Source organism: Lathamus discolor, chromosome 1 (assembly GCF_037157495.1).
Source record: "Lathamus discolor isolate bLatDis1 chromosome 1, bLatDis1.hap1, whole genome shotgun sequence".
NCBI lineage: Eukaryota > Metazoa > Chordata > Aves > Psittaciformes > Psittacidae > Lathamus > Lathamus discolor.
Window position 1 is genome coordinate 53,207,403 of NC_088884.1, and position 21,466 is coordinate 53,228,868.

The 21,466-nt window shown below is 39.5% G+C and overlaps 2 protein-coding genes across 5 annotated transcripts in view; one reads left to right on the forward strand and one right to left on the reverse strand.

Annotated features, from left to right (window-relative positions):
• Positions 1 to 4,357: 4,357 nt before the first annotated feature.
• On the reverse strand, positions 4,358 to 17,320 carry DEPDC4 (DEP domain containing 4). 4 transcript variants are annotated; one of them, XM_065671245.1, is made up of 9 exons: positions 17,188 to 17,320; positions 15,883 to 16,309; positions 15,205 to 15,356; positions 14,512 to 14,698; positions 12,166 to 12,392; positions 9,261 to 9,403; positions 8,898 to 9,023; positions 7,371 to 7,449; positions 4,358 to 4,994 (listed from the first exon to the last, which is right to left on the reverse strand). In XM_065671245.1, the coding sequence occupies exons 1-9, from the start codon at positions 17,273 to 17,275 to the stop codon at positions 4,780 to 4,782; spliced, it is 1,644 nt and encodes a 547-aa protein (XP_065527317.1). In that variant the 5' UTR covers positions 17,276 to 17,320; the 3' UTR covers positions 4,358 to 4,779. The 4 variants fall into 4 exon arrangements, with proteins under 4 accessions (XP_065527317.1, XP_065527307.1, XP_065527329.1 ...); XM_065671235.1 differs by having other exon boundaries at positions 15,205 to 15,359; XM_065671257.1 differs by lacking the exon at positions 17,188 to 17,320 and adding an exon at positions 17,048 to 17,143 and having other exon boundaries at positions 15,205 to 15,359.
• A 31-nt stretch (positions 17,321 to 17,351) lies between these two features.
• The window catches only part of SCYL2 (SCY1 like pseudokinase 2), a 35,680-nt gene continuing 31,565 nt past the window's right edge, over positions 17,352 to 21,466 (forward strand). Inside the window, exon 1 of the mRNA XM_065671223.1 lies at positions 17,352 to 17,556. The gene's annotated coding sequence lies outside the window, so the exon portion shown is untranslated. The remainder of the gene's footprint in view (positions 17,557 to 21,466) is intronic.

Here is a 21,466-nt window from a genome sequence, read left to right on the forward strand (position 1 = left end):
TGCTGGTGTGACATTAATACATAGTGAGAAGAAATTGAGTTGTTTGGGAGTTTTTTGGGGGTTTTTTTGGGGAGGAGGGGATGTGTTTGTTCCCAAATGAATATTATTCCAACTCGTGTATGCAGTTAAATGGACATTAAACACATCTCAGAAGTTCTGAGATTGCCTATCCAGAAAAAGATGTGATGGTTGGAGGCCATCTTGGGAAAAGCAATCACAAAATGATTGAATTTTCAGTTTTTGGAGAAGTCCAGAAGAAAGTCAGCAAAAGCTCCACCTTGAACTTCTGGAGAGCTGACTTTGGCCTGTGTAGTATCCTATTTGGGAGAATTCCTTGAGAAAAATAACTGAAGGACAGAGGGGTTCAGGAAGGCTGGACACTCTTCAAGAATTAAATCCTTAATGTGCAGGAGCAGGTACTCCCTCTGTGCCAAAAGTCAGACCAGTGGGGAAGACCAACCTGGCTGAACAGGGAGATACTGCTGGGACCTGGCCATCATATTTGAAAAATCATGGCAGTCAGGTGAAGTTCCTGACGACTGGAAAAAGGGAAATATAACCCCCATTTTCAAGAAGGGGAAAATGGAAGACCCGGGGAATTACAGACCAGTCAGTCTCACCTCTGCGCCTGGCAAAATCTTGGAGCACATTCTGGACAGCATGCTAAGGCATATGAAAAGCAACAAGGTGGTTGGTGACAGCCAGCATGGCTTCACTAAGGGGAAATCCTGCCTGACCAATTTGGTGGCCTTCTATGATGGGGCTACAGAACTGATGGACAGGGGCAGAGCAGTTGATGTCATCTACCTGGATGTGTGCAAAGCATTCAACTGTCCCACACGACATCCTTGTCTCTAAATTGGAGAGACATCAATTTGATAGGTGGACCACTCGGTGGATAAAGAACTGGATGGATAGCTGCTAGCAAAGAGTTGTGGTCAATGGCTCAATGTCCGGCTGGAGACAGGTAACGAGTGGTGTCCATCAGGGATTGGTGTTGGGACCGCTCTTGTTCAACATCTTTGTTGGTGACGTGGACAGTGAGATTGAGTGCACCCTCAGCAAGTTTGCTGATGACACCAAGCTGTGTGGTCCGGTTGACATGCTGGAGGGAAGGGACACACTTGTAAGGTGGGCTGATGCCAACCTCCTGAAGTTCAACCATGACAAGTGCAAAGTTCTACACCTGGGTCGGAGCAATCCCAGGCACAGCTACAGATTGGGCAGAGAAGAGATTCAGAGCGGCCCTGCAGAGAAGGACTCGGGGGTGCTGGTCGATGAGAAAATGAACATGAGCCGGCTTCAGTGTGTGCTCGCAGCCCAGAAAGCCAACCATATCCTGGGCTGCATCAAAAGGAGCGCAACCAGCAGGTCGAAGGAGGTGATCCTGCCCCTCTACTCTGCTCTTGTGAGACCTCACCTGGAGTATTGTGTGCAGTTCTGGTGTCCTCAACATAGAAAGGACATGGAACTGTTGGAACAAGTCCAGAGGAGGGCCACGAGGATGATCAGGGACTGGAGCACCTCCCGTATGAAGATAGGCTGAGAAAGTTGGGGCTGTTCAGCCTGGAGAAGAGAAGGCTGCGTGGGGACCTCATAGCAGCCTTCCAGTATCTGAAGGGGGCCTATAGGGATGCTGGGGAGGGACTCTTCATCAGGGACTGTAGTGACAGGACAAGGGGTAATGGGTTAAAACTTAAACAGGGGAAGTTTAGATTGGATATAAGGAGGGAATTCTTTCCTGTTAGGGTGGTGAGGCACTGGAATGGGTTGCCCAGAGAGGTTGTGAATGCTCCATCCCTGGCAGTGTTCAAGGCCAGGTTGGACGAAGCCTTGGGTGAGATGGTTTAGTGCGAGGTGTCCCTGCCCATGGCAGGGGTATTGGAACTAGATAATCTTAAGGTCTTTTCCAACCCTAACTATTCTATGATTCTATAACCTGGGGAAAAAAAGGAGAATTTATCACCTGTGGAAGAAGGGACAGTTACCCCATGAAATGTACAAGGGTGTTAGGTTATGCAGAGAAAGAAAGGCGAAGGGACAGATGGAACTAAATCTGGCCACTTCCATAAAAGATAATAAAAAATACTTTTATGAATATATTAGCAATAAAAGGAGGGCCAAGGAGAATCACCATCCTCCACTGGATACTAGGGGAAATATAGTGACTGACAATGAGGAAAAGGCTGAGGTACTTACTGTAGCTTTTGCCTCAGTCTTTAAATAGTCAGAGCAGCCATCCTCAGGGTATTCAGTTCCCCGAGCTGAATGGCAGAGATAGGGAGGTCCTCAGTGATATGATTTAGTGGTGGTCTTGGCAGTCCTGCGGTAATGATAGGACTTGGTGATCTTAAAGGTCTTTTCCAACCTAGCTGATTCTGTGATTCTATGATTAACGTTCTGTGAATGGAAGCAAGTCTCCTCACTTTGAAGGTGCATCACTTGTTCTTTGATTAAGAGTGCACTGGAAAGTACCCCCAGACTAAACTCTTCACTCTGTAAATTTTATACTTCAAAATAAATTCATACTGACAATTGATAGCTCTATGCTAGAAATAATAAACAGAAATGAGCTCCAGGTTTCCCTTCCAGACGATTGTGTCAAATATTGTTAAAAATAATCAACAACTGTTTAAGGTCCAGTAAAGTTTTCCTAATTTTGGAATGTAACTGGAAGTCTAACAACAAAGACCTGTAATCTGTAGTTCACTAAACTTGTCTTGTTCAGTAGGCCCTTATAAACATAAAACACCACATTTCTTTCAACAGAAGACTGAAAATTAGTAGATCCTGCCGTCAGGGTGAGTAAGGCAGGACTCTGAACAGCCCTCCTTTTACAGAACTAGATCTATCTTGGCTTCTTGTCCCTGAAGGAAACCACGTGACAGCTGTAAACTCCTGCTGCCCACTTGAAGCATTTCCTTACTGCTTGATAACTCGTTCTACACCCACTGAGCTGCCTCTTCCTTATGAAATCACTATGAAATGACAGATCAATTCATTGCTTTTTACACAGTACTTTCTTACCACCTTTAAATTAGTACAAGAAAATTCTTAGTAAGTCACAAAGTACAATAATTTGTTTTTTAAAAAGTTTTTCCCAAAGCAATTCCCTGTCCATTTAGCCTACAAATTGCCATGCTGCCATTCTTCCCTCTTACCAGGTTCAGTATTTTGAGTGAGACCCAGTAAAGTGACTGAAGAGAGAAAAAGCCCACACTACGACAAAAGATCAACCAACCACCCAACAACAAATAAAATCCAAACTGAAAACCCCTTTGCCCACAACACCAGAAGCACTTGATCAGAAAACTGTCCTGTTTACAATTTTCAATAACCTACTTCTGCACACACTTCCTTTTCTGGGAGAATGGCCAACTCCCCATCACAGGGCTCAAAAAAGAACTCGTGGCCCTGTAGTCTAGTAATTGGGCATTCGCCTCTGAGAGATGAAACTTGGTCAGCACTTATTTTCAGAAAGCTTTGGTATCCTGGTAACTTCCCCATACGTTTGAAGAACAATTGAGGATGTAGATACCCAAAGAAGCATATTCACAAAAAAAAAAAAAGTCATGGTCATAGTGGAGTTAGTACAGCAAAGGGGCCATGAAAATGACAAAGATTGGAGCATCTGTCATACAGGGAAGAGGCTGAGAGCTGTGACTGTTTAGCCTTCAGAAAAGAAGGCTCAGGGGAGGGAGTAAAGAAGGCTGAACCAGGCACTTCTGGACCAGACTCACCTGAGCAGCTCTGGCATCTCCATCCCTGGAGATGCTCTAAATTGAACTGGAAAAGGCCCTGAGCAGCCTGCACTAATTGATTCCACTTTGAGCTGGGCAGTGGGACTTGACCAGAGGTACCTTCCAATCTCAATTCTAAGTTTCTATGTCCAATATGTGATCAAATGTCTGTCATGAGGATAGAAAAAGTAATTTAACCCTATAACATTATATTGCATATTTAATGATTTTAATCAGCGTTTCTTTGTTAATGTACAGTTAACCAATGTGTAAACAGGCCAACACTCTTTCTAGCTTTGCCCTATGAACCATTAACGTTATCAAAGTATTTATGACAAATAACTGGACACTATCAAAGTATCCTAATATTAAAATAAGCTGCTTAAGTACACCAAGTGATCTAAACCAAGATTATTTCTCAGTTTTTTAAAAAATTTAATTTTACATTTGCTTTTGTGTAACTGCCAAATAAACAGCAGCTCAGTCTGCCCAAGTGAGGAAACAGCAACAGGCTGTAATTACTGACTGCAACACACACAGCTCCCCTGCCTAATGAATCTTGCCTGCCACAAGCTCCTAACATTTTTGGCGCACTTTGTACACTTTTACAACACTCATAGGAGTCATAATCTACAGTTTATTATTAGATTAAGCTAGATTATGAACTGCAGGTTGAAAAGAATAAAAAGTTTATGATTATAAACCCAAGCATGGCTCAGAATGCAGACTTGGCTCAGCTAGAAAGCTACAGGCTTAAGGACACATGGAAAAAAGCACCAAAGTCTGAACCCATAGTAGCACAAGCAGTGTGCCATTATTACTGACTTTAAAATAATTAAGAACATTTTGCTTAAAAAGAATCATTATAATTAATGCTTTTTAGCAGCACAGTGATTTCAATAGTTGTAGTTTTCTGTAACTTAAGACATAATGACATAAGACAACAGTTTGTACCATTTTCATATGCATCCTCCCCTTTAAAACAAAAAAAAACCCAACCAAACAAACAAAAAAACAAACAAAAAGGCTGTGTTGATACCTAACTATTTGGAGCACAAAATTCACATTTAGTTTTATAACCACTGTAGGCAAGAGAATGGTATTTCTTGAATTCTTTAACTAATTTCTTCTTCTGCTTCAAAGGAATAGTAGGGTCACTATCCATCTCCTGAACCAATGCGAGAAGATACTGATTTGTTTGTTGGCTTTGATCTTCATATTCTTTAGTTGTCACACGCTGACAGAAGGTGAAGCCTTTATGAGAAATCACAGGTTCAGATTAAGTTTAATGCATTATGTAAGAGCCTGACTAAAAAGTATGATCAGAAACATAAGTATACTGATATCATGATTCAGATGAAATTACAGTTTTCTACAATGTGGAACACAGCCCTTCACTCAGCATGGATGAACATCTAAACAATAATTGTAAAACTAAAATTGAAAAGCAGTGTTATAAGTGCACTGTCACAGGTGTTTCCATATTGCAAACAGGCCTGCAAGAAAAAAGCCAATACAGTTTTTACAAATGGAAACCATAATGAATAGTGCTACACAACAAGAATGTCATCTTGTATTTGTCATGATCCATCAATTCCCTGGGAATCAATCAATCTGTAGCAACGTCCAGTACAAAATGCAAGTGAATAAATACTTTGGAGGAACAGTTGTTTCTGAAATCAGGAACAGAATTCAGGAACTTCTAGGTGACCAGACAGCTCAGCATGGTTTGGGCACCAGAAGCGGAGGTGATGCAACAGGCAGGGGCTCAGGGTGAGGGAAAGAACTGCACTCTGAGAGATATGCAACTCAAGCACAACCTAGCTATAAAAAGGTTGTGGACCTATGCAGTAGAGTACTGCCCTGCAAGGACTCAAGCCCCGTCATTAGGCAGGTGAACTCTAGCGTGAGGTAAGACTGGCATCCAGCTACTCCAGATAGCTTTTCCTCCTATAAGTGTTAGGGAGCAAGTTGGCTGACAAGTACAATTGCCTAAAGGGGAAAAAAACTCTTACTCTTCCTTCTGTACACCACCATCTTCTTGAGGCTTCACATCAAGATCTGCAATAACCTGAGCTACCAGATTTTCACATGGACTTGTCCCTCCCTTCTTTTACACCAAGTCTATCAAACACCAAATGTGAAATGTTTTAGTAAAGCCAGGTCAAGATTGCGCTTTCAAAAGGAAAAGCTTAACAACTTCTGGCAAAGATAATAATTCTTAAAACTTCAGGGTGGATCCTCTAATCCAACAGTTTCAAGTGGGTACTAGATTAAAGCCAACCTCATAGTTCCCTCTTTTTGGTGTTCTGTATTTCCAGCAGACCTAAGGATTACCCTCCTGCATTAGACTGACCCGCTTTCTTATCAGGGTCCCACAGCCTTCTCTCTTGCTCCCAACTGCACTACAGAAGTTCACCAGCTGAGAATGCTCAGCAGCTCCCAGGAAAGATTTTCCTCCTGTCTCCTCCATGAGAAAAGGGAAAATGTCACCAGAATATGAGGCACACAGGAAAATAGGGAAGTGCCACGCTGGAGAGCTTACAGTCAGATGAAACTAGCTACTTCAACAAGTAGATAGAATCTATATGCATTTATAGATTGAAACACCAAAACTTTGTAGGGAGAATACAGCATGGGGTTTGTACTTCACTTGTCTGTTCAATGGGCAGATGGAGATCACACAGACTCCAAGAATTCTGCAGACAGGCAACTCCTTCCTCTGTTGCTCATCTCTGTGGGCTACTCAATACTCAGAACACTGAACAGGAAGCAATTTTGGCATATTCAAAAATTCAACACGGACGGTAACAGATTCTGTACCCAAATTACTTCTCAGGCAGCTGTCATACTAAATACAGTATTCAACAGCACAGTAACTTGCAGTGTAATTCAGTTCCCTAATGGTTTCTCTTCAGTGTTTAAGTACATAATGCACTGGCAATACAGAAATCAAAAGGAAGAGAGAGTCAGAGATAAATTCAATTATTTAAGCCAACCCTTTTAATCACAGTGCTGAAAGATATTTTTGGCAGCAAGGCCAGACGGAATGTTAGCTTGTAAAAGAAGTGAGCTGGAAAACACTAATCCCACATGCATGCCAAGTGTTTGATGCCTGCCTTTTAAGCTACACTACCCTTCCCCAAGCCTTACACACTTGTGCTTACACAGAAAAGGGAGAGTGTTCTTCAAAACACTAAACAATCAAGGTCTGTGCTCAAGACATCTATCAGAACCTCGAACTGCTGAGCTCTAAGAGAATTTTTAGGTCTTGTGTCAGAAATAAGAATGCTATTTCTAAATATAAAATCGCATCAAATTCACAAACCAAATTATAAGCAAGTCACTTCAGGAAGCACATTTCATGCTGATCTCTCCAGAAGTAATTATTTTGTAAAAAGAATTTGTAATGTGTTCAAACTAGACAGTTAATGGAATTCTTGTTCTCTATATTCAGACATCAGTATTTTGCTTATAGCAGAAAATTTAGTTATTTAGTGAATTAGCCACTAATACTTTAATGCTTCACTTCTAATAAAGGAAAAGAACCTAGTCTACGCAGAATTGTAGTCGATGATAAACTCATTTTTGTAAAATGGATTATATAAAAATGCATATCACAATATCTACCTGAATTGGTATCTGGATCTTGTCCTTCTATCAAACTCTCAAGTCTCCTACTGGTTAGCTCCAGAAGAGTTAAAGGAGTCTGAAAATAAAACCCAAGAAAGAAAAAAATTACAAAAGCAATTCTTCTATTTTAAGAAGGTAGAGCTTTCAGATGATCAACTAAAAAGAAGCCCAAATACTTAGCTGCAGAACTCAATGCTTACGTTTATTCAAGTACACAGTCAAAGTCTCTCATAGAATTGCACTAAACCACATAATTTTACCAGAATACATGCTTATTTCTGACCAATGAAATAGGAAGCAGGATATTCTAGACAGTGTTTTCCACTGAACTATGGCAAACAGTGTAGTGTAGACCTTAAACTTATTTCAGCTTATATAATACACAATGCTCTCAACTGCCCTGTGGAAGAGCAAGCTACCACTCATTCTGCTGTGAAGCAGGGGCACTTCATTTGTCAGATCTGGCTCCATCTGCAGTCATGTCAGAACTCTCAATAGCAAACAAAACTCAGAGAAACAAACAAATTATTTTGGCTGTATAGTAACACATACAAAACTCACACTGACCACTTGATACTTGCAAACTAAACTGGAGCTAATTAAACAAATCTCCCATGTGTCTTTGGCTGAGGTCAGAAATGGCAATAAATGTGTTGTGTAAGAATTAAAAATAATATTTTACTGAAACCAGATCAATGTTTCTGTGAAACTTATTTGTAACTGGACAATAAGTGCCTGCAGCATTTTACAGGTATATTATAACAACTAATTATTCACCCAGTTCATCTCTATCTTGTTTATCGAATTGTTCATCTCTATCTAATTGTTCATCTCTATCTAGTTTAATATTTTAATGAGGTGTTTTATAATTAAGCAAAACAGTACAGAAGCATCACAACTTTTATGCACTGGTTTAATTCAGAAAGTCAATATAGCGTATGGGAAGGTTGCATCTTCTCACATGTGTGACAACAATGGAATATAAAGTAGACTAAAATATGCCTGCATATATACAAAATTAATTATGTTAAAAAGAAAGACCATTTAATTTTGCATTCAATTTAAAAGTTAAAATTTGAAAACTCCAAAGGAACTGTTAGGGTTGTCAAAGCTGTACAGGTACACCAGGACACCAGAGCATGCCACCTTAAAAACCACCCAGTATGAGTATGTCAGCTGACTGCTAAAGGAGAAAGACACTATGAAACCTAAAAAAAAAAAAAAAAAAAAATCAGTAGCCCACCATCAGAAATATTGTGCCAAAAGGCCTCTATAAGAATTTCTTAATACTTTAAATATTTTCTTAATAGAAATGAGGCAAGTAAAGGGAGAGGATAGTATATATAAGGGATTATAAGCTCTCAAAAAGCTGTCCTCCATGGCTTGAATACCTTCTCACCCTGCTTGACGGAACCATTAAACTGCAATAGGAATATTAAACCCTGCTCCTCAGACGTGTCATCTCCAAAATGGCACTTCATTGCATTTAAACTGACAAAACTAATGAGGTGAAGAAAACGCTACCTTCAAGAGGTCAGAGTGGCTGTCCATCAGAAACTGAGTCAGCAGTTCTGCCTGTGGTTTTGACAATGTCTTACTTTGGAAGATGAACTTTGTGAAAGTCTTGATGATAACCAATCTGTTCTCAAACTAGAAAAAGAACCACTCAGATTTGGCATTAGGTTTACTTGCAGTGTGTTAGCAAAGACTAAGTATAACAGGATGTTATCAGTGGGAAGAACATTTTGATATTTGTTTTAAAACAAATCACATTGTAAGGCAATAAACAGAATACTTGTAACTTTTGGTTGGGGGGGGGGTGTGAAAATTAGTTTTCCTATGGGAAAATGTTACTTCCCACACTAAACATAACAGATAGATACTTACTTGTTTCTGTAATTTGTAGCCATCAGATTCTGACGCAATGGCTATGAATGTCAGGAGTCTATGTAGCTCTTCTCGGATATTTGATGCTAATAATTTTAAATAAAGTTGTGATGCCTCTAGAGCTTGATCTGTTTTTCCTTTTTCTGCAGCGGAGTAAAACAGTGCATCCAGTGAAACTGTTAACTTTCAGAGTCAAGAATACATATTTTAAATCCAATATTAATCCATTTTTTTTGGGGGGTTCTCTCCAAACACAACAGGTTATCTCAATGACTTCTAAAACGTTTAGACAACACTTAATACAGCATTTAATCAATGTAAGCTTACAGCCTTTGTCCCGTAGTTAGTCAGGGAATAGATGTGTTTAAACAATATATACAGGACATTACTATGTTTTGTGTACAACTGCAAACATCACTTCAGTGTTTGCACCTGTTTGTGTTTACATATCTTCATATTATATTCCAGGATCCATCTCCAAATAATTAGTGAGCCAAACAATTCTAACTTGCTCATTGCTTTGAGGGTTTTGTTTGTTTTTTTTTTTTTTTTGGGATTTTTTTGGGGGTGGGAGGAGGAGGGATTACTGTTAGAGGTTGATTTGTTGGTCCACCCCAACCCTTCCCACCTTTTAAGCCATTAGGTTATCACATTTCCTTGAGAAACTCATAATGTGGAAATAACTTCCAATAAAACCCCCCCTTTAGATAATTCTAGTTATCTTCACTTTTAAAGTGAGGAAGTACTGAAAAGTCATGTAGCTTTCTTAAGGAAAGAGCAAGATGAGGGCAGATACAGGAATAGAACCTATGCATGATTTTCTGGTCTCTGTCCTATTATTGGGGACAGAGGTTTTATGTTATAAGAAATAATCCAGGACTTTAAAGGGTGTACAATGGGCCATTTGAAACCATTTTTGTTTTAAAAGAAAACCAAGAGTGAGTGACCCTTTTATAAAAGAAGGGCAAACAAAAGAGCAGGAAGGAACTGCCAGAAGACATGATCAAGACAGGTAAAAAGTATAGATATGAAGACAGGAAGTTAAATCACTTCTAGAGAAAAGCTCAAGAGTTTCCCTGGTCTGATAAAAGCTTTACTGAGTTGCTTTAAAAGACCCTCTGGGTGTAGAAGTTCAGTAAGCCCAATGGACTCATTTAACCAACTGCATCCATCTTTAGCATAAGTACTCTAGATCTGTTTATTTTAAAGGCAAGCACAACACATTTGCTTTCATAACAGATGATGGTATTATCAGCCATCTGAAATCAAACTGTTCAACAACTGAGGGAAATACAAGTATAACCATATATACATTGATGACAAAATGAAGTGGCACTTTAGCTATCTGCAGCACTTCTCAAATTAATTTTGAAGTGTTTTATATATGCAGATGTTTATAGCTAGCTCAAACTCTCTCTTGCACTAGAGTCAGAACAACAGTACTTTATCAAAGTAAGGTTAACTGCACTGGATTCTACTTGATAATTATTTGTACAAAATCCAAGTTTTTAGGCTCTGACAACCATAATATATTCCATAGCATTGAGAAGGAAAAATGGGTGGAAAACAGTTAATCACAATCCCCTAACAGTGATCTAGTATGAACTAGACCACAGCTGAGGACCCCAGAAAACAAACTAATATATTAAAACATAAAATCACTTCCTAATGATAAAGTTATAGTTACCACTTCATCAAAAAGAAAGAAGGCATTAGAAACTGCTTGTGAGATAGTCCTACGCAAGTTGGATAGATGACAAAACTAAAGCAAAAGTAAGAAAGCAGAATAGACCTGGACATTCACAGCTCATATAGTTTAGATCAAGCATGTACTTAATAAAGACTTACAGGAAATGAAAGCATTGGAGTTATTTATCAGAATTATGAAACTCTTTTCCCTTGCCTACAGATTTGGCTGATTTGATTCTCTATATATTCTATAAAATTGGTTTGTGTCAGTTTTTCATTTAAAGTGCTTTTTAATTTAAAGTTCTTAAATTTAAGTGAACATTTAGCATAAGTTACTTGTGTTTAAGTCATTTATTTCAAACTGGCATTCTTTTCTTGTGCATGGGTTATGCAATTTTGCAATAGTTTCCTTTTTATGACTTTATTTTTTTTTTTCTGTTCAGCAAAATACTACTGATAAATATATTGCCTTTCATATTTTTTGTGAAGTTTTGGCCACAGGATTTATCCTTCTGCTTCAATTTTTACACAGGCCAACTCTGCTCCTATGCTAGTAAACTGCCATAGTTCTCTAAAAACTGAAACATTTAATAACACTCCATAAACCCTACAGAACTGAAGAAGTAACAGGGTTATTTAGGTTAGGATTAATCTTAAATTTATATTTAAATTAAACCTTTCTGTTTTACTTGTGAGCATATGTAGGGAGGATTGGGAGTAATAGTGAGCAAAATCACAGCCTGAACCATAATCTCAGCAGCCCCTTTTATAATTTTAAAAAATTCGTATTACTAAAAAAGTCTTAGGTACATAACTTACAAAACCTTATTCTGCTTAACAAGAAAAAAGTAAAATCATTTCTATGAAGTATTGTTATTAGTCAGAAGTAACACTAAGAGAAATTGTGACTAGTGGTAAGAAATGTTCACAATGAGAGCAGTTATATATTGAAACAAGTTACCCACAGAGGTTAATGAATCTCTATCCTCGCAGATTTTCAAAATTCAGCTGTACCTAAGCAACTCACTCGAACCTCGAAATTTGTCTATGCCTTGAGCAGAGGTTCCGATTAGCAACCTCAAGTGTTCCCTTCCAACCTATAAAGTGCATCTGCAACAGCATTGCAAATGGTGTTATGATTCAGTCAGTTAATGTTTAGCAAGTTACATCCTTTATGTAGCTTTCACTTACATTTTTTGTTCCAGGTTGCTCTTACCTATAAGTTCTATAATTCCTGAATGAATATTGAGATCCTGAGTGTCAAGAAGGGAGTCTTTCTTTTGACTATAGTATTTTATTATAGTGTCAAAAAGAATCTTCTTGTATGTATTCAGACTGCAGGGTTTGTTAGTGCTTTGAGGTAACTGCTGACTAACCATCACTATAAATTGGTCTGGGAAATACTCCAAGCATTCAATTGCAGCATAGAGCCATTTGTCAAGCCTGTAGAAGGAAAAGTTAGTTTTAGTCCTTACTTTAAAATGCTCTGCCTATTCTTATTTAATCCCTTAAAGAAAATTAGATAGAAATAATCACAGAGGTATAGTCACATATTTGAACCACAGCATTAAACTTGGTGCTTATTAAGCAGTTTATGTAACTTATTTTGCCACAGTAGTTCAAGGACCTGCTCAAATTAAGCAACTTCCATGGTTTTCTAATGCTACAGACTGTACAGCTGAGGTATGTCCCGATCAGAGCAAGCTGCAATCATGCCAGACTGTCACTGACCCCAGGATACTTGCCTGATTCATCTAGTATTTAAAACCAAACACAACAAAAACCCATCAGGGATAACCAGGTTGGAAAAGCAAGGGACTGAATATTTACAGAATAGAAAACAGAGAAAAAATAAAAATAGTTTAAAATCTCAGAAGACTGTGGAAGCAGTTTATTACATTACATACTACAAAGGCATGAGTTTTCTTAAGCATTTTTTTACCTGTACGACTTAACTAGAGAGAGAAAACATAAGGAGAATCTGAAATTCAGGTAGATAACTACTTTTTCAGAGAGGAAGGTCACAGGAAAGTCACTAACTCAACCATTTTGTACAGAATGAATTTATAATTATAGAACTGTGGGGGGCATAGGGACAATTAATTTCATCTGGCTCTCTGGATATAAAATAATTTGAACTGAACCATAGCTTGTGAGAAGATGCAAATACTATTTAAGATCCACAGAATCTCATTTTTATCATGTATGGAAGAAAAAGATTTTGATCCTTCTGCCGTATAGGTAAATAAACAGGAACTTTTGTTCAAACTGCAGGGCCAAGAAGGATTGTACAAATGCTTGGATGCATAAATGGGGTAATACAGTAAAGTAGAAATAGGATCCTGAACTCCCTTTAGTTATGATCCCATGAGCTGTGCAATCACTGCAAGCAGGATTTGATTACAATTTTTAAGTATCTGCAATGAGAGCAGGTATTTGATTATTTCAAGCTTAACAAGACACCATTTGAAAACTGAAGACAGAAAGTTAGGCATACTCCTTCACCTTCATATTGAGGACAATTAATCCTACAACTACTTGTAACGCTGGTGGCTATTCTTCATACCTGGAATTTTCCATTGCTCAGATGTGCTATCAGCCAGACCTAAATAACATGCTGTCTACAAAGATGCTACTCTACTCTCCACTTAAGTAATTGTAGAATAATGAAGTAAGCATTTAATTTTCTTAACAATCATCTGATATATTATCAAACACATAATGTTATATACACTTAAGACAGAATAATACAGAACCACATGAGATATTTTGAGAGACATAAGCTCACCAATCACCTCAAAAATCAAGTACAACATAAGTATAAAGCACAAAAACGGTGTTTCTTAATGCATTCTTGGAGGAAAAAAAACATGGAGTTAAGATGTTATCCAGCAATAAACCTAGTTTGGAACCAGAAGTTTCGTTAGCTTATATAAAACTATGTACATTTGTAAAAATATTAGTGTTTTCTCCCCAAAAAAAAGAATACATTAAAACTATTAAAAAAAAAAAAAATCTTTTTAGGTACACAGACTGACCTCAATCTCACAAATAGATTGTATTGATTTGTCAGAAATAAGCATTAGTAAGTCATACACAAATGCGGAGACATGCCTTGACATATTCATTAAAAGAACATGTTAAGATAGAGATCAGCCCAAGTGCAATCAACAGGAACACTACAAAAATAAGAGAACATTTAAGGGAAAGAGCTCTGAGACATCCATACTTTCCCTTTTGTATTCTCATTGTATAAGCAAGCATTTGTCAGTGCTACAGCTTAGCTTCTCCTTTTCTTACTGTTGACAATGAATGCCTTATTGACTTTTTAGTCTTTACAGCATGACCAGGAGGAACTGTGACAAACAAGAAGCCTCAGAATAAATCTTTTCAATTCACTTTTTGCGAATTTGCTTACCACATCTGAAGTCAACAAAGGAAAATTCATTAATGCCACCTCTGCCTACAAGCATAAAGTGTAATGATGTGTACTTAACACAAATCTTTGAATAGTAAAATAAAGCATTTGCTAAGGAATCCATTTTATAGATGCATAACTTACTCAGGCAAATTTAAGCTACTTGCAATCTCTCTGTCCAGGAAAGTATTTGAGATAATCAAATCTTCTTCTTTGCCAAAACAGTCTGTTTTTGTCTTCACTGAAGACACCAAGATATCTTCTAGGAACGGAACGTCAATTAACTGCAGCAGTCGTAGCAGAGCTTGCTGTTTCCAGACATCTTCTATTACTGTTACCATAAACAAACAAACAAAATACCCTCAGAAGTAAGATCTTACGTAAAACATTAACCTTTGCTTTTACTCACTCAAGAGTGTATCAAGTGTTTAAGAAGGGAACAAAATAGGAATGCCAAGAAAAGAGGCTTTAAAGGGAACATCTTTCTCCCCCATCGTGTTAGAATTAGTAATAACGTACTCCACTTAGCAATATGTAGGAGACAAGTGAATAGCAAAAGAATTCTATAATACATATGTACTTAAAACTTATTTCCTTCTGAAGCGATATTAGCATAAATAGAATAGCACCATACTGCAAAACCTCAGTCTTGTTTTGTTTCTATCAGTTTACTTACTACAAGCATTTACCCATTTGGCACTCATTTAACTATTTTGTCATTACTGACAAGTTAAATTCAGGACTCTGAGGGGCAGTGTTTAACAGAAATGAACTACTCATTCCAAATAGATACAGTGAAGAATAAAAAAGTTTTAAAAAGAAAAATTCAATCCTTACCTCTTTTTGAAAGCAGATGAGTTGCTTCACTAACCATGATCTTTGGAGGTAAAGATGCATGAACATTTATTGATTTAAGAAGCTCCTCTACCCTCTTTCTATCAGCCACTTGTAATACTAAGGGGCTTGAAACTGTTGTTTCACTCTTCGTTCTGCTTGGGAGAGGGAATAAATTAAATGTATAACAAATATGATCAGGACACATTTATCTTTCTGTCACTACCTAAATTGCTGTCAAATCAGGACTTCAAGGCTTCATTGTATCTGGGTTCTATCCTGCTGCTAGAAAAACAATCATCCACATCTGCTTTGTGGAAAGGTCAAGGATATTAGTTCCAAATGCTGTTTATTAGTTCCATTTCTTTTACCAGCTTCCAGCAAGTAGCTCAGTCATGACAATTCTCAGATTTCAGCACAACTGACTGCAAACCAAAATGATTCCTAGGCTTATGCTACTGTGCCAGACTCTATCTTCTAAATAGCAAAGTGCAGACCAAAACAACGTAACATTACCAACAAATATCAGGTAGCACCTACGATTTAGGCGTGCCATTTCTCAAAACAGGCATGCATTTCTCAAAAGCCTCCAATCCCTAGGTCAGGCAGACAAAACTTCATCTACAGTTAACCCATACCAAGTAAAAAAAAATAAAATCAAAGTAGTTCAGAGTAACTCACTTGGAACATCTTTTCGTCTTCTGTTTACAGATCTGCTCAGGAGACAAGCTCTCATTATCTTTATTCTTTCTTGGAAGAAGAGGAGTAAGACTACTATTTACAAATTTATAGAGACTAGTGTTTGTGTCTTCAAACTCTGTTTCTTTCTCATTCTTGAATAAGTAAAGCTTTGCTCCAACTGGCTCAAACACCTTGTGATCCATCAACGCTTGGCATACACGGACTCCCTTCAACCGAGAAATATCATTGCAGCTTAGGTACATGCTTTGCATAAGATGGCTCAGTACCACATCAACGGCATTGGAGCCAGTGAAACAGTTTCTGTGTGTCCTCAGATGTTGCCTACGCCTTTTGATTTCTACCTGACTATGAAGAGCATGAATAATACTATTCCACAGCTGAGTTGCTTGAAAAGGACCATCACAATCTGCAAAATAAGTATATGAAAGTTTTACAGATGCTTATAAAGCTTTAACAGTAAAATAAAATTTTTTACTCTGTGAGATTATTTGTGTATGTATGTTGAAAAAGTCTTCAGAAATCAGCTTAATTTTACAAAGAAAGAGAAATATAACAGGTCATGAATCAGTCCTTGTTGTAAGCTGACTCACTCATACAAGGGCAGTCAACAAAAGATAATAAAAAGACAGTAAAAACAGGCGAGGAAGGGGATTTTTTGTTGTTACCTCACTTGTTGCACGTATGTACACATACACATTAACTCACTATAGAATCACAGAACGGCTGAGGCTTGCAGGGACCTCTGGAGTCCATCTGGTCTAACCTCCCCGATTAAGGAGGGCACTCAGAGCCGGTCACCCAGGACCTTGTCAGGAGAAGTTATGACTATCTCCAAAGGTAAGGTATTGGTGAGAACCCCCGGAGCCTTCTCATCTCCAGACTAAGCCGCCCCAGCTCTCCTAACCTCCCCTAGGAGAGATGCTTCTCCAGCCCCCAGTTTCTCTTCCATACATCACTCTCAGCTTGGCACACGACAAACCAACATCTGCAACATATTAAACCTCTCTGCCCCCAGTCTTTCTCTCTGACGGTCAGCCACAGCCCTAGCAGCTGCGTTCCCGTCCGCCACGACTCGTCGGGGCACAGCCGGCTCTAGCCGCCGCACCTACACCTCCTCCTCAGGCCAACGGCCCCCCCACGGCACCTGCAGCCGGAGGTCCCAGTCCAACGGCCGAGCACGCGCAGGACGCTCAGAGCCCGCCCCGCTGCCCCGGAGCCGCCACCAGCCCCGCGCACGCTGCCACTGCCGCAGCCGCAGCGGTGCAGCTGTAAGTCTTCCCCCACCTCGCCGGCGGCCGCTCCCCCTCCGCTGCTGCTCCAACTCGCTCTGACTGCGGAGCCTCCTGAACCGCGGAGTCAAATAAACCGCCATAACAGCGGCTAGCACCGCCCGCGGAAGCCGTGCGAGTGCATCATTTCCCACCCTCCTCCACCTCCTCTGGCCACCGCCCCAGCACCGCCCCTTCGGGGCGGAAGTGAGCGTGCTCCGGCCGCCCCCTCCCCGGCGCTGTGGCTGTCGCTATGGAGTAGCTGGAGCGGGACGGGGCCGAGCCGGGACTGGAGTGAAAGACGGAGTCGGCGTGACAGGCGGCGCGCCGGGGCCACAGAGCGACAGGCAGCCGGGCGCTGAGCGGCAGCTTCCCTTGGGCTTAGGTAAGCGGCCTGTCCCCCGAGCCTCGGGGCAGGAGTGGCTGCTTGTGGCCTAGTGGCGGTGTGCGGGGTGGGCAGGGCCCGCAGGGGCACGGGGCGGCGGCCTCGCGTCCCGGGGGCGCGGCGCAGGGTGGTGGAGGGGAAGGGGCGGCTCAGGAGGCGCGATCGTTGCGTGAGCGGGGCCTGAAGGGAACTGTTGAGCCGCCCGAGCCGTGGATCATCGGCACGCAACACCGCTCACCGCCGTCTGCCTCTGGCTGCCGCTTGCCTCAGGCAGGATCCATTTGGCAGCCCCGCGGAGCTGCGAGGATAGCCATCGGCAGCCGGGAGGACGGGCGCTCCTGCGCGTCGCTGGCGGGGGGTTCTCGAAGGAGTGGTGTGAGTCCGGTCTCGCTGAAAATAAAAGTAAATACTTTGTCGGGAGACTCTCCTTAGAGTCCAGGGGTTTGTGCAGCGTTTAGGTTAGGTTCCACCTGTCAGCAAACGCCAAGCAGATCTCCCTGCATGGATCTCATGACGTGATTTTCTGGTGGGGTTTCAGTTGCAGCTGAGTACTGAAATGATGAAGAAAAATTGTGAAGGTGGTTTGCAGTGAGGGCAGCTACACCGTGCACAGTGCATCATTGCATTTGATCCTCCGGTTGTTCTTATAACAAGTGCAAGAGGTTGGTTGTGCCTGAAAAAGTGTGTTCGTTTGGGGGTTTTGCGTGTTTTTTGTTTGTTTTCTCTCTTTGAGACTCATTTGTTCTGTCACCTATTTTTTCTGTGAATTCATCATTGTTTGGGTCAGTTGGATGGAATGGAAGTTTAGGTTGGGTGGCATGAAGTACTCAGGCACCTTCCTGCTGTCTTGGTCTGCAAAGGGGAATCCCAGCTTGTGATATGTCAAAACGCTGGTAGAGTGTATGACGCACTGCCCTACAGTGTGCACCCCTATCCATGCATCAGGTGAAGCCATGAATTAGTAATGGATTATTAGGATAAATTAATAGTTTTACATCATGCAGTTGTTTTACATTAAGTGAGAATGGTGAGGAATTGAGGAATCTTTGTTTTGGATTTACCTTTACGTTTTGCCTCGCTTCTCATTGCTGTGCTGGCTGTGTCCTCCTACCTTGCCAAGTGATTGGGTCATCATCATTCTGCTATATTGTTGCTGATGTACATCAGCATAAAGACCATTATTGACTGGGAGGGGAATTTCTGAAAACAACACATTGCCTATCCAGATTTCTTTCTAGGATTACTTCCAGGTTTCATAGACCTAGTATCAGTAGCATTAATATTACCCATGAAATTCAGACAGGATGAAATCAAAGTTCTCAAACTTATATTGAATGTCCTGTGTTGCTTGTCTGAACACTGTTACTGTTAATATCCTGTACTTTTCTCATTTATTACATTTTAACCTGAAACGAAAGTTTCATTGTGGGTGACTTTCTTAATTGTCCTGTGGTTGTTAATTTTTCTATAAAAAGTAGTTCAGTTTTAAAAGAACTGAACAAACCAAGGTTTGTACAGTTGTGAACTAAAATTGTATGTTTTGGATATGGTTAATCATGATGATTTGTTATATTTTGATACTACCCAGAATAGGTGTATGGGTTGTGTTTGAGGTTTTTTGGCATGGATTTTCCAGGTACCTTTTACAGTCCAGATGCTGATACAAGCATTTCTACAAATATGCAATGTTAGATGGACATGAACTTAAACCAGAAGCTGCTTATTGAGAAATAAGTTTCTAAGTACTCCTTACTTGGTAGCTAAATTAAATAGTTTGCGTACTGTCAAGCTGGAGAGGAACAGGTTGGACAGGGCCTATCAGGCTTGATTTTTAAACCCTAACACTTCAGACACTGCAATGCTGTTAACATTCTTACGTAGTGGCTTTTCCAGGCTTCTCACTAGAGTTAAACTTTCACCCACGGCAGAGGGCACTTCTGATTTAATCAAGGCTACACAATTTTTCCACCAACTGTGTAGAGAAGCTCCCTTTCAGATTTGTACAGAGGAATCTGAGCATGCACATCCATTTTCTTCATAATATTTCTACAACTAATTTTGCAAAGTGTCTCTTCAGTTTTCAGAGTTTTAACACAAGATTGTTTTGCATTGATACTAGAGAAGGTTTAACGTCTGGGAGTGAATGAAATGTTGCAAAAAGTACAAGGTTTAAAACCAAATAAATTAGATTTGTGGTTACCTAAAACTCATTAGGATTGATTTCATAGTCCTTTAGCATGTAGAGTTTGCCTCGTGGAATAACTACAGAATAAAATCTCAGAGAGCTGGAAATACCTCCCACTTTGAATACTTCACAGTCCTTGTTTCTGTCAGGTTAATGTCAGCTTGCAGTTAAACCTGATTGTGCTCCCGAATAGTCCCCTTTGAAGCTATAACTGATATTTCTGATTTTGAAGTTGAGTATTTTCAAGATAAAGATCTGTGTAGCCGGATACCTCCCTGTTTTATAATACATTTTCTTAAAACTTCTGGTCTGGTTCTTCATTTAGTAGCACAAATTTGAGTCACTCAGCTGACATGGAAAATGGAGAAATATCTATGAAGCTAGAGCATTTAGTGTATTTCTGCATTGCTCTATGGAAGAATACTGAAGGTGGGCTATAACTGCAACAATAGGCTGGAGTGAATTGTTCAGTAACTCATACAACTTTTTAAGAAGTTGTTTAGTGTATCTGTTACTGCTTTCCAAAAATAAGTCTATCTTTCCAATTTAATATTAATCAGATTATTTGTCCTGATTTCTAATGGCATCAGATCTATGGGAAGGAAGGTGTGCATGCCGGAGTAACTTTAGTGTGGTTCATTTCAGTCAAGCTATAGAGGTGTCAAAAATAGGTTGCTCCAGGTTTTGTGAAACTAAAGAGCTGTGAAGAGGAAACAAACTCCATTTGTTTCTTGAATATGGAAAAAGCTGTGGAATAAATGTAGATATTATATAGACCAGACCATTGCCTTATAAATGTATATAATACAATGGGAAGAGCTGTAATTTATACAAGCAAGTACCTCATGTAATCAGAAGGACATTGGGTCTGATTAGTCCCAGTGCTCACTGGATTATTTGGTAATGCCTTTTACTGCTTTTGTCCTTGTTATCATGACTTGATAAACATCGTCTTTGTCACAACAGAATCTTGTCTTTGCCATTTGAATAGTAATGACTTTCTCTGTTTTTCAAAGAAGTACTTTAATACAAATTATATGCCAGTGAGTTGAGTATACGACAAATAAGGCCATAATTGAAAATAGTATTTCTGCAGATTTCAGTACATTTCCTGATGTGCTGTCTTTGGTTTATTTTGCTGTAGATTGAAGAAATAGTGCTCTTCATATCTTATTTAAAAGAAAGAATGAAGACATATCCTTAAATGTTGCTTTTGAATATACCACATAATGCTGATTCCAGGAAACAATTTCTTCCCTTCATCTTTGCTCACACTGATAAGGAAGATGAATGTCTGTCTCTGTTTTTTACTGTTTGTTTCCTGCATTCATTCTTGTGTATCCGTATCAGAGACACAATCATGTAAACGAACTTAGGCTTCAGAACTTCTGCCTGGCAGAATAGGCAAGTCAGATTTTTTGAAACTATGGAAGTACACAATAAAGGGAAGATGAACTGAATTGTAAGCTGCCACCATCCTTTAGCTCATAAATTTACAAGATGATATAAAAAAACTTCTGTGTACAATTTTGTTAAAGCATAAAAAGATGGTTTGTTTCCTTCCCTTAAAACACCTTAATAATACTTAAGTTCATTAATACTTAAATCATACAAATAGTAATTTCAGCAATCTGATTGGTATAATACTGAATTTTAAGCTTTGACAAGCACAGTATAGGAAAAAACACATTTTTCTTCTGTATATAATACACATCTATTCTTCTC

Excerpts from the sequence above, each read along its gene's own strand:
- DEPDC4 (XM_065671235.1), bottom strand. The coding sequence starts at position 17,275 with ATGGCGGTTTATTTGACTCCGCGGTTCAGGAGGCTCCGCAGTCAGAGC. Across the intron at positions 9,024-9,260 it reads GCTACAAATTACAGAAACAA|TTTGAGAACAGATTGGTTAT; the intron begins GTAAGTATCTAT and ends TTCTTTTTCTAG. Across the intron at positions 7,450-8,897 it reads GCCACTCTGACCTCTTGAAG|ACTCCTTTAACTCTTCTGGA; the intron begins GTAGCGTTTTCT and ends TTTTATTTTCAG.